The sequence below is a fragment of the Grampus griseus genome (assembly GCF_964374135.1).
Source record: "Grampus griseus genome assembly, chromosome: 2".
NCBI classification, from domain to species: domain Eukaryota; kingdom Metazoa; phylum Chordata; class Mammalia; order Artiodactyla; family Delphinidae; genus Grampus; species Grampus griseus.
In genome coordinates, this window is record NC_139018.1 from 73402832 (window position 1) to 73426201 (window position 23370).

General features: G+C 46.0%; 1 protein-coding gene, 1 long non-coding RNA gene and 1 pseudogene across 3 annotated transcripts in view; 2 read left to right on the plus strand and 1 right to left on the minus strand.

Annotated features, from left to right (window-relative positions):
- The window catches only part of LOC309817983, a 44412-nt gene that overhangs the window by 20405 nt on the left and 637 nt on the right, over nt 1-23370 (minus strand). The window contains exon 2 of the long non-coding RNA XR_014296290.1: nt 20037-20227. This is a non-coding gene — a long non-coding RNA (uncharacterized lncRNA). The remainder of the gene's footprint in view (nt 1-20036; nt 20228-23370) is intronic.
- On the plus strand, nt 3620-4149 carry LOC309818577 (ras-related protein Rap-1b-like protein; annotated as a pseudogene). Its single transcript has one exon. The product of its transcript is annotated as a ras-related protein Rap-1b-like protein (transcript).
- Nucleotides 8836-11608, plus strand: CMA1 (chymase 1; the record flags this gene model as incomplete). The annotated part of the gene is given in 6 exon segments (XM_082647318.1): nt 8836-8893; nt 9508-9658; nt 10399-10534; nt 10747-10936; nt 10939-11000; nt 11465-11608. Coding segments are annotated over 6 exon segments (741 nt in total).

Genomic DNA, 23370 nt, shown 5'->3' on the forward strand with positions numbered 1-23370 from the left:
ATTGCTATTTATTTTAATAAGTGATTTATATTGAGTAGGCTTTAAATTCATAAAAAGCTTTGCCATTCAAACATCATCAAGGAAAAGATCTATGATGAGTGGGGTGAAGAGGTCATTAAAACCACATTTATAGGGTGTAACTCCAGCTTGCTTGAGAAAAAAATTTTTTTACTGTAATTAGAATAACAGGCCCAGGACTTTACTCTTGCCTTGTCCTCATAATCCACTGCTCCCTGCTCCTGAGCCCACCCCATGGGCTGCTCCATCTCTAAGACCTTTCCCTGTAAGAAACTGCCACCCTGCTGGAAACTTGCCTCAGAGTGAGTCAGGAAAGACCCCTGGGTGTGATTTACAAATCACAAAGCTGACAAATTACTTGTATCCAGAATATATTAAGTACTGACAAACCCAACTCCATTAAAATATGGACAAAAGACATAGACACTTCACCAAAGAGGATTTACAGGTGGAAAATAAGCACATGAAAAGATGTCAACTTCATTAGTCATTAGGAAATTGCAAATTAAAAACACAATGAACTACCACTACACATATATTAGAATGGCTAAAAATAAAAGTACCAAAAGTACCAAGGGATTGCATGGATGCAGACCAACTAGAACTCTCATACATTGCTGGGGGAAATGCAAAATACAGTCACTTTAGAAAATAGTTTAGCAGTTTCTTACAAAATTAAATATACACTTATTATACGACCTAGAATCCTACCCCTAGATGTTTACCTTCTAGAAATGAAAACTTAAGTTCATGCTAAAATCTGTACACAAATGTTTATAGCAGCTCTATTCATAATTATAAAAATCTGGGAACAAACCAAATGTCTTTCAACAGGTGAATGAATAAACAACCTGTGATGCATGCATACAATGCAATACTACTCGGCAATAAACAGAAGCAAACTATTGCTCATGCAACAACTTGGATGAACCTTAAAGGCATTATGTTGAGTTTAAGAAGCCAGCCTCAGTAAGTCACACATTGTATGATTCCATTTATATGGCATTCCCAAAAAGGCAAAACTATAGTGATGGATAACAGATCCTGCCTATGCTTTCTGGACTATTCATTTGAACATTCAAGGCATGCAGCAATAAAGAGTGCAAAGATTTTGGACTTCCCTGATGGCGCAGTGGTTAAGAATCCACCTGCCAACGCAGGGGACACAGGTTCTATCCCTGGTCCAGGAAGACCCCACATGCCATGGAGCAACTAAGCCCGTGTGCCACAACTACTGAGTCTGCGCTCTAGAGCCCACGAGCCACAACTGCTGAGCCCATGCACCACAACTACTGAGCCTGCGAGCCGCAACTACTGAGTCCGCATGCCGCAACTACAGAAGCCCACGTGCTGCAACTACTGAAGCCCGCGCGCCTAGAGCCTGTGCTCCGCAACGAGAAGCCACCGCAATGAGAAGCCCGTGCACTGCAACCAAGAGTAGCCCCCACTCGCCGCAACTAGAGAAAGCCCACGTGCAGCAACAAAGACCCAACACAGCACCCCCCCCAAAAAAAAAAGAGTGCAAAGATTTTGAACTTTAAAATTAGATGAGCCTGGGGCTTCCCTGGTGGCACAGTGGTTGAGAGTCCGCCTGCCGATGCAGGGGACAAGGGTTCGTGCCCCGGTCCGGGAAGATCCCACATGCCGTGGAGTGGCTGGGCCCGTGAGCCATGGCCGCTGAGCCTGCGCGTCCGGCGCCTGTGCTCCGCAGCGGGAGAGGCCACAACAGTGAGAGGCCCGCGTACCGCAAAAAAAAAAAAAAAAAATTAGATGAGCCTGTGTTTGAATCCATGCTCTTCCATTTTCTGACTTTGTGCCTCTTTAAGCCCAGTTTCCTCATCTGAGGAACAGTGGCGACAGTGAACTATGGTAAGAAATTTTTTATTTTTAAATCATCATGACTTCTTTTGGTATACAGTGCTATGAATTTTAACACACATATAGATTCATGTAACCGCCACCAATATTGAAATACTCAACAGTCTCATCACCTCCCCAAACTCCCTCACGCTATTCTTTTATAGTCACATCTCCCTACACTCAACCCTTGTGTAAAAGAACTTCAGGTTGAGGATGGAGAAAGGAAGTAATGGAAGGAAGGAGAGAGAGGGAGAGTAAAAGAGAGAGGAAGAAAGAAAGGAAGAGGGGGAAAGAGAGAGATTCAGAGAGAGATTTTCCTAGCGGTAATTCAGAGTAATATACAATTGAGATACAAGGTTATGTATACATCTCTCCCTGACCACCCACCACACTTCCTCCAGATGCCAACCCATTCATTTTCTCTTCTCTCTGAACAACCTGGCTTTGGTCCCCAGGAAAAGAAGCATTAACGCTGTCCGTGGTCCTGATTTCCTCCCTCTACCCTTCCCCAAATGTGGTTTGGGGAAGCTCTACTGAAAAGAGTTCTACTGAAAAAAATCCCTAAATGACACGTGGAGGGTTGGTCCAACCCTCTGACTGTGGAAAATGTACACTATCTGTCTCATTCGTCTCACATAACTTGCCCCTTCACACTTTCCCAACTGCCTTACCAAAATCATATCTGCAGCTGGACAGCATTTGCCATTCTAGAAACAAAAGAATATCCTTGCAACCAAGAATGTAGGATGTGGAGAAATGACTAGACAAAGGAGACATCCTTATAAGCCCTCAACAGAGTACAACAATCCCAGTAGAAGGAGAATAACAGGCCATTCTAGGACCACCTAGAAGACAAGTCTCTCCCAATCCAGGAACTATTCCCTGATAGTATGACCCGTGTAAAGCAGGGGTGTAGACTGTGACGAGCAGCACTGAACCTGAAAGTGCTGATTCTACCACTGGCAACAACCATAGATTTTAAAAAATCATGTGGATTCCTGGATTGGAAGTAACAGTTGTTGCCTCACCAGTCTCCCCTACAGCCCATGCAAAAAAGATCAGATCATCATAGCTACAGTGTTAATTTTGAGATGCAGAAGGTGATGGCCCATGAAGTGGGCCTGTCTGACTGACAGTGCGAACATTGAGTGGTAGCATCACAGAGTCTATAGGAGAAACTGTCCAGGTAAAAGATCTTTGCTCAAACTCATGAGAAGGGGCACCCTCCGACTTTCCCTCCTCAAATAAGAGCCTATTGCAGGAATGGTGAATGGAAAAGAGAAATATCAGAAAGAAACTCCAAAAAAGCATGATTTGGGGGTTTCTTGCTGAAGAGGCTGGGACAGAAATAAGGACACACAACCATGACATATCTTCCTCCCGATCCAAAACTTGGGATCATCTCAGAGGACCTCTCTATTCATCATTCTCTTGGATACTCTGTCTACTTTAAAAAAACAAATGTGCAGAGTGCAGGAATTCTAAAAGGAACTACTGTGTTAGGAGTTAAAGCACGAATATAGTAAAACAGGCGCACCCGCGCGCCCCGAGGCTGAACGCTTGATGTCAAGGCGACACCGCCAAACCTCGCCCAGAGTCAGGCGTGTAAGCCAGCCGGAGCAGCGCCAGCGGGTAGCGGCGAGCCGGAGGGAGCACGAGGCGACGCTGGCTGCGGGGACCCGGTGACAGCGCGAGAGGTACTAGAATTTACAAGTTTGCACCATGTGTGAGTATAAAGCTAGTCGTTCTTGGCTCGGGAGGAGTTGGAAAATCTGCTCTGACTGTACAATTTGTTCAAGGAATTTTTGTTGAAGAATATGATCCTACGATAGAAGATTCTTATAGAAAGCAAGTTGAAGTAGATGCACAACAGTGTATGCTTGAAATCTTGGATACTGCAGGAACGGAACAATTTATAGCAAAGAGGGATTGAAAAACGGACAAGGCTTTGCATTAGTTTATTCCGTCACAGCACAGTCCACATTTAATGATTTACAAGATCCGAGAGAACAGATTCTTTGAGTTAAAGACACTGATGATGTTCCAATGATTCTGGTTGGTAATAAGTGTGACTTGGAAGATGAAAGAGTTGTAGGAAAGGAACAAGGTCAAAATTTAGCAAGACAATGAAACAACTGTGCATTCTTAGAATCCTCTGCAAAATCAAAAATAAATGTTAATGAGATCTTTTATGACCTAGTGCGGCGAATTAGCAGAAAAACTCCAGTGCCTGGGAAGGCCCGCAAAAAGTCCTCATGTGAGCTGCTTTAATATATTAAATGCATTGTAGCTCTGAGCCAGGTCTGAAGAACTGCTGCTCAATTCAACAGTGCCAGCATTCCAACTTTGTTAAACCTACCAACACCTTAAATGGACTTTCCGTGGTGGCACCCTTTAAGAGGCGGATGAAAGCTACTACATCAATTTGCACAGTCTAATCACTCTCCAGTTTCACAAGGGAGATTTTTACTTATATAATAGTCCTAGAGTATGCAGCTGATAAAACCAGAGGCTACAATCCAGTATTACTGCTAAGAGACATTTTTCATCCACCATTGTTGTACATGTATGAAAATGGTGTACTGTATACTTTAACACACTGCATACTTTGTATTGGAGAGTACAATAATGTAAATCCTAAAAGTACCACTATTTTAGCATAATAAAAGAAAGTCCAAAGGGGGGTAAAAAAAAAGAATATCGTAAAACGAATCAGCTTTATCCTTGCAAATTACTTTACAGATGTTGAACGTAAGCTGTTAAATTTAGACTTTAAATTTAGGAAAACATACTCATTTGGAAACATCAACTACAGAAGCATATAGAGCTTATTGTAAGGGAAAGCACAGAGTGAGCTCCAGTCCACTTAGGAAAATGCGGCCCATGTGCTGTTCCGGCTCCACTGCACTGCTGTCTCAATCTAACGCAAGGTGGCACAAGTCCCTGCCAATTTTCCTTTATGCGTTGTATTTCTTAAAAGACACTTCAACATATATGAAACTTTATAGGTGTTAAATCCCTACATGGCAAACTAGGGGTAAAACCACTTTTAAGACATGTGCTCAATTGAAAAAGACAAGCCATTACTCAAAGAACAAGGTTAAGAAACAACCTGGCAGCCTGAAGTTCAATGAATAGAAACAAGATGCTGTGCAAAACATACCATAACTGAAATCTGTAAATCTGACTAATCGTAAGGTGTTTAGGGGAATTCAAATGAAGTATAATATTTATTCTTTACACAAATAAATATATAGCCTCATTGAGGACATATGCATCATATATGCATCAAACGGTTATATGGCAGCACAAGGTATGACACCATTAAAAGAACAAACCAGCATTTATTAAGGACCAACCATGTGGCATTTTATACTTAGCACCACATTTAATTCTAAAACAAAACAAAACAAAACAAAAAACCTGCTTCATATCATTCTTCGTATTTTACAGATGCAGTAACTAAGGCTGAGAACCTAAGGAACTCTCCTAAGATCAATAGATCGTTAAGTGGCAGAAGCAAGATTCAAGCTCACCCCGTCTAACTGCAAAGCCAGCCTCATGACTTAAATGTCAAAGTGAATAACAGCACAGATAATAAATGTTTCAGAAATTCAGAGAAGGGATGATCCCTCTGCATTTAGTAGCTGAAGAATCACTGCCATAATTAAAATGCCATTGCTTTTACATCAAGTCCACTCTTTCCTTTCCACTAAGTGTGAATCTTAAACAAGACTCCATCCAACCTCTACTTGAATATCTCCATCAATGGGGAAATTACCTCCCCTGACCACACATTCATGTTGTAACAGTTCATTATTAGTATAGTCTCCCTCCTATAGAGTCAGTATCTGCTTCCTAAGATGTTGCAGAATTGGATTTGGAGGCTACCTAGCCAGAAACAATGTCCCAACTCCACCACAGGACTGTTGGCTTGACCCAGGCATTGTAGGAAACACCAGACAACTGAACCATAACCAATTCTTCCCCCCAAGTCAGACTTTCTACCACTCATCCTCACTCCAAAAGTTAATCCCAGGGCTTCCCTGGTGGCGCAGTGGTTGAGAGTCTGCCTGCCAATGCAGGGGACGCGGGTTTGAGCCCTGGTCTGGGAAGATCCCACATGCCGCGGAGCGGCTAGCCCGTGAGCCACAATTGCTGAGCCTGCGCGTCTGGAGCCTGTGCTCCGCAACAGGGGAGGCCACGGCAGTGAGAGGCCCACACACCGCGATGAGTGGCCCCCACTTGCCACAACTAGAGAAAGCCCTCACACAGAAACGAAGACCCAACACAGCCATAAATAAATAAATAAGTTAATCCCACACGATGTCTCCTCCCTCATGTTACCCCCTCCTAAATCAAATTTTATACCCATTCATCTGATTGGCAGAATCTCGGTCACATGATTGGGCCCTAGATGCAAAAGAATCTGAGGAAGGAGGTTGTGGATTCTACCTTAGGAAGGCAAGAATCATAACTGGGAATTCCTCTACTAGAGGAAGGTGCTCAAAAGACACTAAGGATCCACCACGTACATGGTAAATGTCCACTACAATCCATCACTGGCTGCCCAACATGAATGTGCACTATTTTTTCACACCTAATCCTCCTAAAAACAAAAATTCTCCCATTGAACATAATTTTCACTACCTTTGGTACAAAGGAAAATGAGGCTTAACTCTCCCTAGAGCTGAAATGACCCAGACTCTTAAGTTACCATTTTCAACTCCAAGTTCAGGATCTCTAGGTGATAGCCATTCCACCTCTAACTTAGTCACACTCCCAAACTGATATCCCTAAACCATAGACTAAATGTAAAGTTCACCACCAACAACATACCACATATAAAATAGCAGAAGGACGACAGAGGAGAGAGAAAAAGGAAATCTGTTAAAGTATGCAAAAACAACCAGGACAGAGCAGGAAGAAGATACGGGCGAATAGTGCAGACTTCATTTCTGAAGCTCTATCTTTTCCATTCCCTTGCCCTCAGCCAGTGCAGGTGAAACAAAACTTGAGTATAGGTGGACCTGAACCTTAATGATGCTATGAAGCTATCTGACTAGCCCTGGACTACCTACCTCTCAATTTCTAATTGCATGAGTGAAAAACAGGAATCCTTCATTTGTTTACACCTCCACTTTTTGGTCTATGGGGTGCATGGCCACGGAACAGAACTTTTCCACATCCAGATTCTCCTCTGTTCCGCTGATGCCAGAGTAATACTGACAGCTTCAGCAAATAAGAATACAGGACCCACAATTAAAGTTGAATATTAGAGAGACAACAGTTTATTTTATTATAAGTATGTCCCATTCAATACTGGGACATACGTGTACTGAAAAATGATTTCTTGTTCATCTGAAATATAAATTCAACTGGCACTCTTTATTTTATCTGGCAACTCTAGAGAGTGAAAGAATTGGTGCAGAGGCTCCTCAGACTTTGGGAATATGTGTAAATGTTGTACTCTAGAGATGGTCAGAGCTGAGGGCAACAGAGCACCCAGCCAGTACATACTAAGGAATGGATCACCTCAGCCACAAGCCCAAGATGAGACCAAGGGCATGACAGAATGATTTGGGGAAAGTATTCATCCCCTGTGCTTCACCATCTCTGAACTAAATACCCTATAAATTTCCAAGAGAAATGACACTCCACCAAGTTATCCCACTCTTCCCTGGACTCGCTGCTTCTCGAAGTCTGGGGAAAACAACAGAAGTGCTTGAAACCCAGTTATGAGAGCTACGAGTTGTGTGATATGGATCACGTTAATGTGTCTGACTCTCAATTCTACATTTGTAAAGTGACAGTAATGGTAATTCCCAAGGTTGTGGTGGGGAAAAAAAGAGTCAAACCTCAGATACTGACATCTGTGTATATTCTATTTCAATAAAACAAGCTTGATTCCTAATGTGAGAGTAGGAAACCCCAGCACCCCAGGAGCAAACCATCCTTCTATATCTATATTCCCATTAGCAGGACTCTATTTCTCTATTTGTCTTTGGTGGTAGAACAGAAAGGGCCCTTCATTTGAAATGAGGAAAGTCTGATTCTGAACCGTAAGCCTTGATAGACAGATTCATAAAATTGAGATAATACTACCTACTTCACAGGGTTGTTATGAAAATAATAATATATCTAAGATTATGACAATGAATGATATGCATACTCTCTCAAGAAATGCTAATTCCAATCCCCTTTGCTCTTGTGATAAGGTATGTAAAGTCCAGTCGTAGGGTTTGACCACTTCCCGCATCTAATCTTCTTGTATCATTCTCTTCTTCCAGTGAAGTTTTGATTTGGAGGAAGAGAGAGATCCACATCAATATTTTTTCAAATGGCAGGTAGTCATCCTTTAAGCGGGGTGCAGCTTCTGTTTTACTATGGAGTGGAATAAAATGGAATGGAATGGAGTGGGAACTAATGGAGAGCATTGCACATAAGGATAAATACTGTTTCCTGAAACTCTTGATTCATTCACACGTGTGTAAGTTTATGTTCATGTACTCACACATAAATATAGTATACGCATTGGGTCGTTCTGCAAAATGTATTTCCTGCTGTGGGTCATGGCCATAAAAGCGCACGTGCTTTCTGAATGCGCAGTGTAAAGCCTTTCCCCCACCCATGTCTCTGATGGGGCTTTCATGAGCTTCCCTACCTGGGAGAGACATGATCCTTCCATCTCCCACCACAGATGAGGCACCAGGCTCGAGAGCTCATCCCTGAAGCCAAGACTCAGGAGTTCAGGACTCAACCTTGTCTCCAGCAAAACAGAGGGCATCTCTGGGGAAACTTCTGATTAGAAAGATAACCAGCTCAGAATGAGAGAAGAAAAGGTGACCATGCAGTTCCTGTGGGTACCAGCCCTGCCCTGCCTTCACTTGCTGGGAGTTATAAACCCAAGACTGGAAAATAGAAGAGGCACCTGTCCTGGACAGCCTCTCTGAGAAGATGCATCATCCTCCTCTCCCCTCGCTGCTCTTCCTCCTCTGCTCCAGAGCTGAAGCTGGTGAGTGTTGGGTCATTCCATCTGGAAGCTGCAGCATCAAGACTAAATAAGATTTTAGTCTGAAAGTAGCTGACTCTTAAACAGAACCCCAGATCTCTCCCCAAGAGCCCAGAGTGAATTTCCACTGGGGTTGTGGTCACCCATTCTCTGCAGCCTGTGGTAGTTCCCAGGAACGAGGAACCCCACTTTGATCGGGGGAAAGCCCAGAGCAGGCAGGATGAAGAGGGTGTCTTCTCTTTATATAACGTGTGACACTGTGCTTAAAGTCCTGTGTTGCCTTCGCCTTCCGGCCTTGTAATTTGGCCGATCTGTGAGCACTCATGGGATATGGAGACGGTTGAGACAGGAACCTGGAGAGCTTGTCCTGCACGGTGACAGAGGAGAGTCGAGCAGGTGCAGAATGGGAGTGGGGGAAATCCGAGGTGAAACACGACGGCATGGCATCTGAGGCCGAGCTGGCTGCTGTGCCTGGAGGAAGAAGAGCAGGTACCAGAGGCACCAGAGAGGGAGGGTGGGCAGATCACAGGAGGAGGATGCATTAGAAAGAAGCCTCTCCCAACTTTAACCCAGCTTGTGCATTTTCTGTGTTCAAGCCCTGGGGTTCTCTGTTCCAGGGGACATCATCGGGGGCACAGAGAGCAAGCCACACTCCCGCCCCTACATGGCCCACCTGGAACTTGTCACTCCCCAGGACGTGCTGGTGGCTTGTGGTGGTTTCCTGATGAGAAGGGACTTTGCCCTGACGGCTGCTCACTGTGCAGGAAAGTGAGACAACAGGGTCCTGTTTATCTCCGAATGGGAGGTAAACAGCCAGAGGGGCAACCAGGGACACCCCCTGGGGGCCCTGAGGGGGACCTCCTGGGTCTGGGTCTCTTTAAGGAGAGGCAAGACTTGGGCTTAAGGAAATCGGTCTCATAATTGAATAGCTCCCCTGACACTCAGTCACTGTGAGCTCAGCTCTCCTCAAAGGAAAGGAGACCCCATCCCAGCACCCCTCTTCCAAAAGTAGCTCCCTCTCCCCGACCCCAGCACATGAGATATGGACTCACTCTTCAGGGTCCCACCCAGTTCTCTGGGCCACTTCCTCTATGTCCTTTTCAGGAACACTGGCCTTCAGTTCCCAGGGACCTGAACCCATCCTTTCCATGGGAGACAGAGAACAGCGTCCACCTGAGACACCAGCACTTCCCCCTTCCCTCTGACACCTCTGGCTCCAAAGGGCTGGCCCTGATTGGGAAATGCCAATCCTGTCCCCTGGGTCCTCCATGGCCCGCTCAGTCCCCAGCAAGTCCCAAGGGTCTTGGAAATTGTCTCTGTTCCCTGGGAAAGCTCTTCCCTGAGTAAAACCTGAGCCCCTCCAATACCACAAGTGGCCCAGATAAAGGAGGCTGGGAAGAAACCATTGACCCTGGGAGAGACTCTGTCCCCTTTTCTCAGAATGGGCATATCTCAGGAGAAAATCACACTGTCACTGTTTTACCTCGTCCTTCTTCTCCCTCACAAAGGTCTATAATGGTCACCCTTGGAGCCCATAACATAAAAAAGAAAGAAGACACATGGCAGAAGCTTGAAGTCGTACAACAGTTCCCTCACCCAAAATACAATGACTCTATTGTTCGCCATGACATCATGTTACTGAAGGTGGAAATTCTTCTTCCCCTTCTCCACTTCCTGTTCTCCAGGGCTTCTCCTTCAGGTCCCATTGCCCTGACATTTCCCTAACCTGCCTCTACCCCTCAACTCCCCCCTTGGAAGTGGCTGTAATGTGAAGCAAGTCGCCCTATCCCTCCCTGATTGTCTCCAGTTGCCCCCAAGCCCATTTCTAGTTCTGACAGCCCTCGTTTCCTTCACAGCTGAAGGGGAAAGCCAACCTGACCCTGGCCGTGGGGACACTCCCCCTTCCACCCCAATTCAACTTCATCCCACCCGGGAGAATGTGCCGGGTGGCTGGCTGGGGAAGAACAAATGTTCAGGAGCCGGGCTCCAACACTCTGCAAGAGGTGAAGCTGAGACTCATGGAGCCCCAGGCCTGCAGACACCTCACTACTTTGACCACAATCTCCCGCTGTGCATGGGCAATCCCCAGAAGACAAAATCTGCACTTAAGGTGATCCTCAAACTAGGGTCTTCTCCACAATCACTGTTCAGGGTCCGGACATCTCCTGGAAGGAGATGGAGTCAGAAAAGTGTCAGCCAGTGACAAAGTTTGAGATCACAGGACTGAGGAGCTGAACTGTCCCTGGGCTGATCATCCTCCCGTGGCCCCAGGCAGTCTCTGACTATCCCTCCCAGGCCGCTACACAGGGTCATGGGGTGCCAGGAAGGAAAGCAAGAAGCAGCATAGACAGAGACATAGAACCTCATGAGGAACCAGGGTTCTCGCCGCTGATGCTATTGGGTTGGCCAAAAAGTTCATTCGGGATTTTCCATAGATATTATGGAAAAATCTGAACGAACTTTTTGGCTAACCCAATAGGTCTGACCAACTCAGAGTTGGTCCATGGGGAGGAGTGGGTGGTTCCCTGGCTCACCTTTCCTCTCTCTCTCTCCCTTTCCCTCTCTGTCCCACAGGGAGACTCAGGGGGCCCTCTTCTCTGCGCTGGGGTGGCCCAGGGCATTGTCTCCTATGGACAGTCGGATGCAAAGCCCCCTGCCATCTTCACCCGGATCTCCCATTACTGGCCCTGGATCAATAAGGTCCTGAAAGAGAATTAACCTGGAACCTGGGCCAGCCTGAAGGGAAATCTGGAACTGGACCCAAGCAGGTTCTCTGTGCCACTCACTCTGGATCTGCCTCTGGTTCCTGCTCAAGTCCCACCACACCCCTAAGCCTCAGGAAGGCTCCTCCAGATCACAGAATTCCCAGTAATTCCCAATAAACCCCCACTTCCAGAACTGAGTGTGTGTCTCCTCTCTCTGCTGCTGTCTCCTGCCAGCGTCAGGCATTCCGTAAGCCTTGAAAGGGGTGGGTGTGTGATGTGTGTGTGAGAGAGACAGACACAGAGAGGAAACGGCGAAGAAAAATAGGGAAAGGGCTTCCCTGGTGGCGCAGTGGTTGAGAATCTGCCTGCCAATGCAGGGGACACGGGTTCGAGCCCTGGTCTGGGAAGATCCCACATGCCACGGAGCAACTGGGCCTGTGAGCCACAACTACTGAGCCTGTGCGTCTGGAGCCTGTGCTCCGCAACAAGAGAGGCCACGACAGTGAGAGGCCCGTGCACTGCGATGAAGAGTGGCCCCCGCTCACTGCAACTAGAGAAAGCCCTCACACAGAAACGAAGACCCAACACAGCCAAAAGTAAATAAATAAATTAATTTAAAAAAAAAAAAAGAAAAATAGGGAAAGAAAGAAAAGAAAGGGATTCCCTGAAGAGGCAGGACCCATATTTCCAACAGAAAGAAGAAACTACACCAGATCCTTCCTTGCCTTCATCATCAACTCAACACCAACTCTGATTTATCTTTAGGGATATTCAGAATCACTAAGAACATTTTGAATTGTAGATGTTTAGAGCACCCCTGACCTCTCCCCACTAGATGTCAGTAGCAAGAGTCTCGTCTCAACCAACTTATGAATCAAAACCATCTCCAGGCTTTGCTATATGTCCCCTGGGGGTGTGGCTGGGGAGGGGTGAGGGAGCCGGGCAGGAATCACCCTCCGTTGAGAACCCCCAGGTTAGATGCATTTGGCAGCGCGCTGGGCCCTCCTCACAGTCCACCTCGATAAGAAAAGATCTACCATCTGTGGAGCTTTTTTTTTTTTGCGATACGCAGGCCTCTCACGTTGCGGAGCAGAGGCTCTGGACGCGCAGGCTCAGTGGCCATGGCTCACGGGCCCAGCCGCTCCGCGGCATGTGGGATCTTCCCGGACCGGGGCACGAACCCGTGTTCCCTGCATCGGCAGGCGGACTCTCAACCACTGCGCCACCAGGGAAGCCCCCATCTGTGGAGCTTTGATCTGAGACGCAGAGAAGACCATCTGTCACTCACTTCTGCAAAACAAATACATGGAACAGATAAGAGGAGGGACAGCATCACAAGTTCTGCACGAACGACAGCCACAAACGGCTGCTCCGTAACCAGCAGGAAGGTGAAGGCCTAGAGCCTGCTTGGCCTCCAACTCTTGCCAGTTGAGGGACTGGCCGGAGGAGAGAAAAAGGGCGGGACAGGGACAGACACAACCGGAGCCTGTGGCTGATACCACTCCTCGCTTCTGAGGGCATGGTGATTCCCTTCAATTAAGTGAACTCTTTCCAGAAATTCATCTTTAATAAAGAATCAGAGATATACACAAAAGTTTATGAATAAAAATTTTAATCTCAGCATTTTCAGTAGTAGAAAAACTAGATTCCCAGCCATGGAACAAAGTTTAAATAATAAATTCATATGATTGAATATTTTGAAGTTATTAAAAATTTATTTCAAAACATTGAATCATGTAGGAAAATGCAATATAACAGAATGCTTTTTAAAAGCAACATAAATATCTCCCTGTAGTAGAATCTCAATTTTTGTAATTATATATTATATGTGTGCATAGAAAGAAAACTAGAAGAAATTAACATCAAAATCATTACGGTGGTTACTCTAGAGGCTAGGATTAATAACTATCTTTATTTCCTTTATATGCTGGCTCCAAACCCCTGGTATTCTAACTACTGCTGACTCAGTACCATACACGGACCTACCTATGCATAAGCACATACACCCATTCATTCTTCCGCTGGTCAAGGTTTGCTCTGTTGGGGGTAAATATCCTTGCACTTCCAGATCGCATCACTCAGCCCATATCCAGGATGTGGCTAAAGAAGCTAAGCCTTCATGGGATCCCTTGGGTCAGTGCACAGGCATGGTGGTCTCTCCTTGCCAATTAGTGCCTCGCATGGACGTTCTTTTGCCTTTAGCAAAGGTAGTGGTGGCTAGGGATTTATACCCATGGGAATGGTGTGAGCTGGGAAGTATAGCTGATTGAGCTGATCAGAGGTAGTGGATAAAATGGTCCTGACGAAGCCTTCCCTATGCCACCCAAATCCACTTGCACCTTCTTACAGTATCTGGACCTTGCCTGAGACCAAGATGCCCATCCTTCTTTCCTGAGAGGGAAGGTACAAGTTCAAACCTTCAGTTTAATAGCCAATCACAGTCTCCTAAAAAGACTTAAAGAGGGTTGGCAAATCAAGATACAGGGTCCTGTGCTGCAGCTGCTCCCGGGTCTTAATTGATATTTCTCATCTCACCCCTCTACCACCCATTCTAGATTTCCCTCCCCTTTGGCCAACACTTGAGTTGGCCTGGGTTATATGTCTGCTGGGGTTACCCAGACTTCTAACCCTGAGGGGGCTGAGTCTTTAGCTGCCTTATATTTGACAGGTTTGACTAGTTGCTGTTGCCCATTTGTAATGATCACTGAGCACTAAAGTACAAGGGGTGTCCCCAGCGAATCCCCTGGGTTCAAGTCATACTCTTCTCTTCACCCTTTGTACAGCAGCAACCCTAGCTTCTCACAGGCAGCGTGGTCAATTACTCCAGCCAGTATCGTACCTCCTTTCTTTGCCTGCTGGTCCACTGATATGAGGAGCCCAAAATGGCCAGGTGAGAGTCACAACTTCCAGTTCATGGAGCCTTTACCACCTCCCCTGGTGAAAGCATTTTCTTCCTAAAAATTCGGACTCACAGCAACATGGCTTTTAACTTCACTCACTCCACGTAGCTCCAGTGAAAGCTGCAGTAACTAAAAAAGCCATGCTTTATGGAAGTGAGTGCCCTCTCTCATTCTCCTACTCCTTTTCTAACTTTTCGTCCACCTTCTCCTTTCCTTCCATCTCTTCCACCATCCCCACACCTACCCAAACCAGGCCAGGTCACAGATAAGCCAAAATCAATTCATCAGAAGTGTCCCTAAAGGTGATCCTCAGTCCCATGGCTTCTGGCAGTCTCTATCCCTTATACCCTCTCATCTACACCAAAATCATGTTTGTGACAAAAAAAACAGAGAAGTCTCCTGAGCCCAAGGCCTTAGGACAAAGTGGGAAGCATCATGGGCCTACAGGTCTCTGGAATCTCAGGTCTAATTAAGTCATCCACAGTAAATGAAAGGTATCAGGCCAATGAATGAGAGGCCAGTACAGGGTAGGATATCTCCAACCCAGGAAAGGGATGCTTAGGCTTCAGCCAAACCTGGCCCTAGAGCCAACTCTGAGTGCACCTGAAATCCAGCCTGTCACTAACACCAGAGTGACCCCAAATTTCTAGAGAATTCTAGGCAGAATTTTTGAAATTAAGCCAAGCCTTTTCTTAACATTCTTTGCCACATACTTGATGCTTATCACCACCTACTGCTGGAACCAGGACTGGGAAACCAGCACAGAAGCCCTCCAGTCCCAGGATACCTGACAAGAGCCTACGGCGAATGCCGGGCCACAGTTCTGGGATCATCAAACAGACTTCACTCTAATTTACAGGAGACAGGAGGACAGGCCTTCCTGCCTGGCTCCTCCTTCTGAAGTGACTCTCCTGTCTCCATAGCCTCCCACACCTAGGCTGCCTACACTGAGGGACTGCCAACATCTCCCGCTTGCTCCTGCCTCACGGCTTGGGAGTCCTAACTCCAAATCTAGTTAGAAATGCAATACAATGTGAATTGGAGAAAGCAGAATCAAAAATGTGTATTCACTCTGACTGCGACAGTGTGGAATACTGTACGTTTGGGGAGAAAACTGGACAGAATTCTTCAAAAATGGAGATAATTGTGTCAGAATTATAATTAAATAAATGGCTTATCCAGTCTCTATAAAATTATTTCTATATTTTTACAAATGACCATAAACATGAAAAATGCAGAGAAACAAAAGTGCTTTCTGAAACTGCTTAGATGCTCAGCGAATGATCTTATCCCTGTTACTCCCATACACAGCAGAGTCCCCAGGGAGCAGGGAAACCACATGACACAGTGCCATGCTGTCCAGGAAAGAAGATGGGGGAGGGCAGACTTCCTCAGGATTGTCCAGAGGCTGTGCTGGGAGGGACCACCTATGGGAGAACTTTAAGGATGCCCTGAAGGCAGTGTCTGGGTCTGCCCCGGGCCATGAGCCCAGAAAATAAGAAGCTCTTCTTGGACACAGAGTGTGAAAAAAGCTGTTGATGCCACACTGATCTCTTCAACCAGCTCACCCAGAAAAGACAAGATCAACCACCAGTGCAGATTTGATTCGGAGATGCAGAGAAAGTCATGGCTCCAGCTGTCAGATGCTGGGGTTTGATAAGAGGAAGGAAAACTTTACAACATCTGCAGGAGAATTAGCCCAAATATAAGAGGATTTCCCCATGCCATGGAAAAGAAGAGCCTAGGACCTGCCCAGCACAAACACTACACAATTACAGTCCAAAGCAGACAGCTTCCCTGGGTTCTACCAAAAAGGCAGGGACAGAAGTGAAGAGGCTAGGGATTTCCCTGACGGTCCAGTGGTTCAGCCTCCACACTTCCACTGCAGGGGGCGTGGGTTCAATCCCTGGCCAGGGAACTAAGATCCCGCGTGCCAGGAGGCGCAGCCAAAACATTAATTAATTAATTAAATTTTTAAAAAAGAAGTGAGGAGGCTAAACAGTGTACCTCCACCCAGAGCTGAGCCTTCACCTAAGGCAATGGGAGCTGTCTCCCTCCCTCTCTGCCTCCCATCATTCCCCTGGTTACCGTGGCGCCCTCGCCATCCAGCCTGATATAGAGAATTGGTGGATAAACCTACGGAAATCTCCCAGATATTAGAGCAAAAAAAAGACTGACAAAAACTAGAGAAATAAAAAGAATATTGGAGCACCAGTCTAGGAAATTCAACACCTGAATGACAGAAGTTTGTGTCAGCATAAAATTAAAACATTTTCAAATAGTTTACTTCCCAGCCCCCTTTCTCAGCACTGGAGGATGTGCTCCACCAACACAAGAGAATAAACCAAGAAGTGAAGAGAGATCCCAGCATGACAGCCTTTGGTGTGGGGAAAAATCAAAAGTGGGGAATGGGGCTAGTATTTTCATAAACGTTCTTGCAGAATCACTTAACGATTTAACTATCTGCGTGCACATTTGATAATAATAAAGCACGCAAAAGGCAGGTGTCGAGTAGCTATTTACTGGGGAACAGAGCATTCCAAATGAAGAGGGCTAGGAAGGGGTACATGTCCGGCAGATGGCACCACTGAGCAGCAGGCAAGACAGCGTGGGAGACAACCAAAGAGCTTGTATGTTGGGTGGATGGTGATAGAAGACAGGCATTCCAGGCACTGCAAGGTTACCTGGTTCTCATTTTAGATCTGGTGGGAAGACATGTCTGTGCATCACCAGCAGAGACGCGGGTAATGATTGTTGTAAGCAGTGCCGTCAGCAGCCAATGGCCTTTGCACAGAGCTGCAAACCAAGAGCGGCTGGAAGGCTACTTTATCCCTCCACAGAAGTCAACCTGGGCGGGGCGGAGGGTTGTCCCACCTTCTTCCAGGGAGGCCAGCACCACCTGGCTTGGAGAGCCAGATGTCCAAGCTCAGGGCAGAGGATGGGGGGGTGCAAGCAGGCAGGTTTTGTTTGACCTGGTCTCCTCTCCCTGCCAGGCTTCACCTCCTATGTCGTCCCAAAAGTCCCCGCCTTGCTCAACACTCAACTTACAGTGCTTTTCCTTTCCTCCCGCTTTTTTCCTTCTGCTGCTTGGCCTTTGTCGTCACAGAACCCAATTCAAGGTAAAAAATATGATTCGGACGCCAAACCAACCCATGAGTCTCAATAAGGGCACTTGGTCATTCACTCACAGCGGAATGTGTGATTGGCCTATCTGCCTGTAAGTATTGATATTATAATATCAAATTATATTATTATGATGATTTATCATCATATCGAGCATCATCAATGTTGTTAGTCATCATTACTGTGGTTGTTACTGTTATTATTACTGATTGTTGTCATGGTGATTGTTATAAAATATTGAATAAAGTTTCTCTATCTGTGACAAAAAAAAAAAAATGTCAGCCCTAAGCCAAGGAAAAGCAGGCTCAGTGTCAGGCAGGGCTGGGCAGGCAGTCCTCAAGGTCCCCAGGTGCATCAGAGTCCAGCCCAGGTCCCAAGGGAAGCACTGACACTCATCCCGCAAGCCCAAGTCTGTGTGATCTCAACAATGCCCAGCACTTGTGGGGAGGCACAGAGGAGAGAGGCAGTAGGGCACTAGTAGGGCAATGTCCCCTAGCCTGGCTGAGAGGGGATCAGACCCCTGATTTAGACAGGGCCTCTTCTCAAAAGCAGCCCAACCCTTCACATCCAGCCCAGCCTTCCGCTGGACTCAGAGCCCACTGGAAGTCCAGTCACTAGGCAGCCTTGGCTTCCTTCAGCCTGCCCTGGACTTGGGGCTAGGACACCCCCAGCTGGCCACCTTTTGAGCAAAAATGTGCCTCTCTGCCATGGTCCTGCCCTCAATCCATAAACAAATTGTGCTGTGCACCTACAGTGTCCCAGGCACAGGGAGACAAGAGCAAATAAGACAGGTTCAGTGCCTGCCCTATCAGAGCTCACAGTCTATGAGGCTTTGCCTGATTCATGTAATAATCTCATTTTGAAAAATTACAAGATGTGAAGTATCATTTGTATAGAATAATGCAAAGTTCACAAATATGATTTCGTTTAACCCCAAAATCAGAGTATGATTAGAGCTGGAACACTAAGACTTATCGCTGAAAAGCTGTATGGTTTCGTGGTTAAGCATGCCAGCTCTGGAACTGACTGCCTAGGTTCAAATCCCAGCTCCACCACTTAGTAGCTATGTACCGACCACAGGCAAAATAATGTCTTTACGCCTCGGTTTCTTCATGTCTGAAATACAGGTAATTATAGTTCCCAAATCATACAGTTGTTGTTAGCATTAAATGAACCAATATTCTGCTTAAAACACAGAAGAGCTCAATATAAGTTAGCTATCATTGCTATCACCTAATCCAAATTCCTAATTGTGTAATTAGAACCCAGAAAGGTAAAAGGACTTCTACAGTCATACAAAGTTTCTGACCCTTAACCAAGGTTCTATTCTCTCTGGCACTGATCTTCTTAGGAACTAGAAAATTCACTCAAAGGAACTTAACTTTCCCATCCGCCACTCTAACCAAATGCTTAAATCCTCCTACCTCATCCTCATCTGGTGATCACCAAGCAAGGTGGCTACTCCACTTTCTAACCATTCAGATAAGAAAGTTCTTGAACTAAAATCTGCTCTTTGCAAACATGGTACAAAAGGATACATGCACCCCAATGTTCATTGCAGTGCTGTTTACAGTAGCCAAGACATGGAAGCAATGTCCATCGACAGAGGAATGGATAAAGAAGATGTGGTACTTATATACAATGGAATATTACTCAGCCATTAAAAAGAATGAAATAATGCCATTTGCAGCAACATGGATGGATCTAGAGATTATCATACTAAGTGAAGTCAGACGGAGAAAGACAAATATCATATGATACAGCTTATACGTGGAATCTAAAAAAAAAATGAAGCAAAAGGCAGGTAACAGAGCAGGGAGGAGGGTGGATCTGAAGAGGTGAGTGGAGAATAGGGCCTTTTTCCTGTCTGCACCCAATCCCTAAGAGAACCTTCCATTGAGTCCTTTGGCCTGTTCTGTCTCTCACGTCTTTGGTTGACAGTCCTAAAGCCACACCCCTTCCAGGAATCACATCACAAATAAATTACTCGCACTCAAGTCTTTGTTATCAGGGTCTGTTTCTGGGAAAACCCAAACTAAGATACCCCCCGAAATCAAGATTTATTAAATCTACTATAATTAGTACAATGTGATGTTGATGCAAAGACAATCAATTAGAGCAATTAAACAGAAGGAGTCCAGAAAAAGACACATTCATCTATGGACACGTGGTTTATGACAAAGGAGGAAATACAGGGCAGTGGGAAAGGACACTCATTTCAGTGCATATTGCTGGGTCAAGTGAATATCCATGGGGAAAAATGAAATTTGACCCCTATCTCACACACACACAAACATCAGTTCCAGGTGTCCCACACATTAAAAGTAAAATAATAAAACTTCTAGACAATATGACAGGAGTATCTTTATCACCTTGGGGTTTAGAAAGATTTCTTCAAGGCACACAAAAATCACTAACCTTGGGCTTCCCTGGTGGCGCAGTGGTTGAGACTCCGCCTGCCAATGCAGCGGACACGGGTTCGTGCCCCTGTCCGGGAAGATCCCACATGCCGCAGAGCAGCTGGACCCGTAAGTCATGGCCGCTGAGCCTGCGCGTCCGGAGCCTGTGCTCCGCAACGGGAGAGGCCACAACACTGAGAGGCCCGTGTACTGAAAAAAAAAAAAAAATCACTAACCTTAAAACAAGTTTCTCAACCTTGCACTATTGATATTTTGAACAGGATAAATTTTTGTTGTGGAGGAATGTCCCGTGCATTGTAGGATGTTTAAAAGCATCCCTGGCTTCTACCCACTGATGCCAGTAGCACCACCACCAGTGCCCCAGTTATGACGACGAAAAATGTCTCCAGAACATTGCCAAATGTTCCCTGGGGGAAATGTTGCCATGTTTGGTGAGGGGGGACAGACACACAGTTAGAATTGAATCTCAGATTCAACAACAACAACAAAAATAGTGTGTGTCCCAAAAATTTCCTGGGAAATAATTAAATTTTTTCATTGTTTATCTGATATTCAGATTTAACTAGAGGTCCTGTATTTTATCTGAAATTCACCCCCAGTTGAGAATTACTGTCTTAAAGGAAAAATGATTTGATAAATTGGATTACAAGAAGGACTTCTCATCAAAAGACATCTTTAAGAGAGTGAAAAGGCAAACCACCCCGTGGAGGAAGATCCTTACAGCACATATGCCAACAAAGGGCTCACATGCAGAATTTATACATAATGCCTGTCGATCAATAAGAAAAAAAATAAGACAACCCTAAAGAAACACTGACAAGAGACTTGAACAGGAAATTCACAAAATAAAATATTCATCCAAATGGCCAATAAACATATGAAAGGTACCCAACCTTATTAGTAATCAGGAAAATACAAATTTAAACTACAATGCAACCGGGACTTCCCTGGTGGGACAGTGGTTAAGAATCCGCCTGCCAATGCAGGGGACACGGGTCCGAGCCCTGGTCCGGGAAGATCCCACATGCCGCGGAGCAACTAAGCTCCATGTGCCACAACTACTGAGCCCGCGCACCACAACTACTGAAGCCTGGGCGCCTAGAGCTCGTGCTCCACAACAAGAGAAGCCACCACAGTGAGAAGCCTGCGCACCGCAATGAAAAGTAGCCCCCGCTCATGGCAGCTAGAGAAAGCCTGCGCACAGCAATGAAGACCCAACGCAGCCAAAAATAAAATAAATAAAAATTAATTAATTTTTTTAAAAAGTCTATGGGTTCAAGTCCCAATCTAGGTTTTGGCCAGGTTCGAGTCCCAGCACGTGGGTTCAAGTCCCAAGTTCACTTCTATGTCCACAAACTCTGGGGTCTAAGGAGACTATGTTAAAAAGGGGGACCAGAGGGGTTCTAGGCTCCTTTATCTGTTGGATCTCCATGTTAGGATCTTGGTTGATTGGTTGATTGGTTGGTTGGTCCTATCATACTTTAATTAGAAACTATGTGAAATGATGATGTGAATAGCATTTAGCAAATTACATGCCAGAGCCTGAAAGAAGTTGTAAAAAGCTGCCCAAGCAAAATGAAGCAGGGGGCATTCACACAGAGCTGGCATAGGGGAAGGTGCAGAGTTGCCAGCAAACCCCTCATCCTGCCCTGCCCCAGCCCACGCTGAGAGGAAGATCCCTCCCTGAGTCCTGGCTTCCTGTCCCGCCCCACAGTGATGGCCTGACCACCCAGAGGGACTGTGCTCAACTCCTTTTGCTGTTTCAGGAAGCAGCTGTGGAGGAAACTGTCCCATTTCAATGAAAGAAGTCCTTGCGATTGCTATAGACTCAGGAGGAACCCTTGTCTTCCTGAAGGGCACCAGCTGCACTTGGCCCTACAACCAGATGTGCAGACAGAAATTTCTCAGGTCTTGTTGCCTGGCTCGGATTTGAACGTTTTAACTGCCTAAGTGTCAGATGGGGGCTTCCCTGCTGGCGCAGTGGTTGAGAAGTCCGCCTGCCGATGCAGGGGACACGGGTTCGTGCCCCGGTCCGGGAAGGTCCCACATGCCGCGGAGCGGCTGGGCCCGTGAGCCATGGCCGCTAAGCCTGCATGTCCGGAGCCTGTGCTCCGCAACCGGAGAGGCCACGACAGCGAGAGGCCCGCGTACCGCAAAAAAAAAAAAACCAAAAAAAAAACCCCAAAGTGTAAGATGGACTTTGAGATCTGCGAACGGTTTAACTTAACTAGATTAGTTGTCAAAGGAGAGGCTGAGGAGGAGGGAGAAGCTGACCCACCCATCTCCAAAACCCCAGAGCAAAAAGACTCTAAGGCATTACAAACCTGCTCTCCATCAGCCTCCCAGGGGAGGAGGAGTGGTTGCTGGGATCAAAGCGCTGTCCCTATGTATGTCCCCTCTTACAAGGGGCACAAAGCTCTGGAAGGGATTCCCACCTCACTTCCATGAGGATACTGATGGACCTCCACCCTCCTGAATCTGTGGTCTAAAGGCATCTGATTTAGCAGACTCTCCTCCCCCTCTCCCCACAACTCCCCACCCCCGCACTGTCCCAGGTATTGTCTCCTGTCAACCAGGCCTCTGGGTTACAAAGACTGACTGACAAAGCACAAGATAACCTCAGTCCCAAAGCACACTTTGTTTTTGGTCTCTGGAGAGTTCTTTTATTTTCTAGCTAACTCGACAATGCATTTAAGTGAAGATGTGTTCAATTCTATCCAGCATATCCATTTGTAACGGGAGTGTTTCAGGATACATATGCCACAAAGTGTTCCTTCCACATATTTCTTTATATATATATATTTTTTAAATATTTATTTATTTGGCTGCGCTGGGTCTTAGTTGCGGCATGTGGGATCTTCGTTGCTGTGTGCAGTATCTTCGTTGAGGCATGCGGGATCTTTAGTAGCAGCATGCAGATTCTTTATTTGCGGCATGCTAACTCTTAGTTGCAGCATGCATGTGGGATCTAGTTCCCTAACCAGGGATCAAACCCAGGCCCCCTGCACTGGGAGCACAGAGTCTTAACCACTGGACCACCAGGGAATTTTCCCCACATATTTTTAAAAGACCATTCCACTTGCAGTGTGTGGAACAGTTTGGAGAGAGAAAAACATGCTGAAGCAGAAATCTATTAAAGAGACTACTGCAGAAAATAGACCAAAGAGGATAATAACTTGAAGAACAGTCATGGTGGCAGAGATAGAAATACATGGATCTGGGAGATATTTAGTAAGTAAAATCAAAAGTGTTTTAGATATCCAAGAAGATATATCCAGTGGGAAGTTTTTATAGGATTCAGGAGCTCGGAGGCTCTCCTATAGTTCATAGGC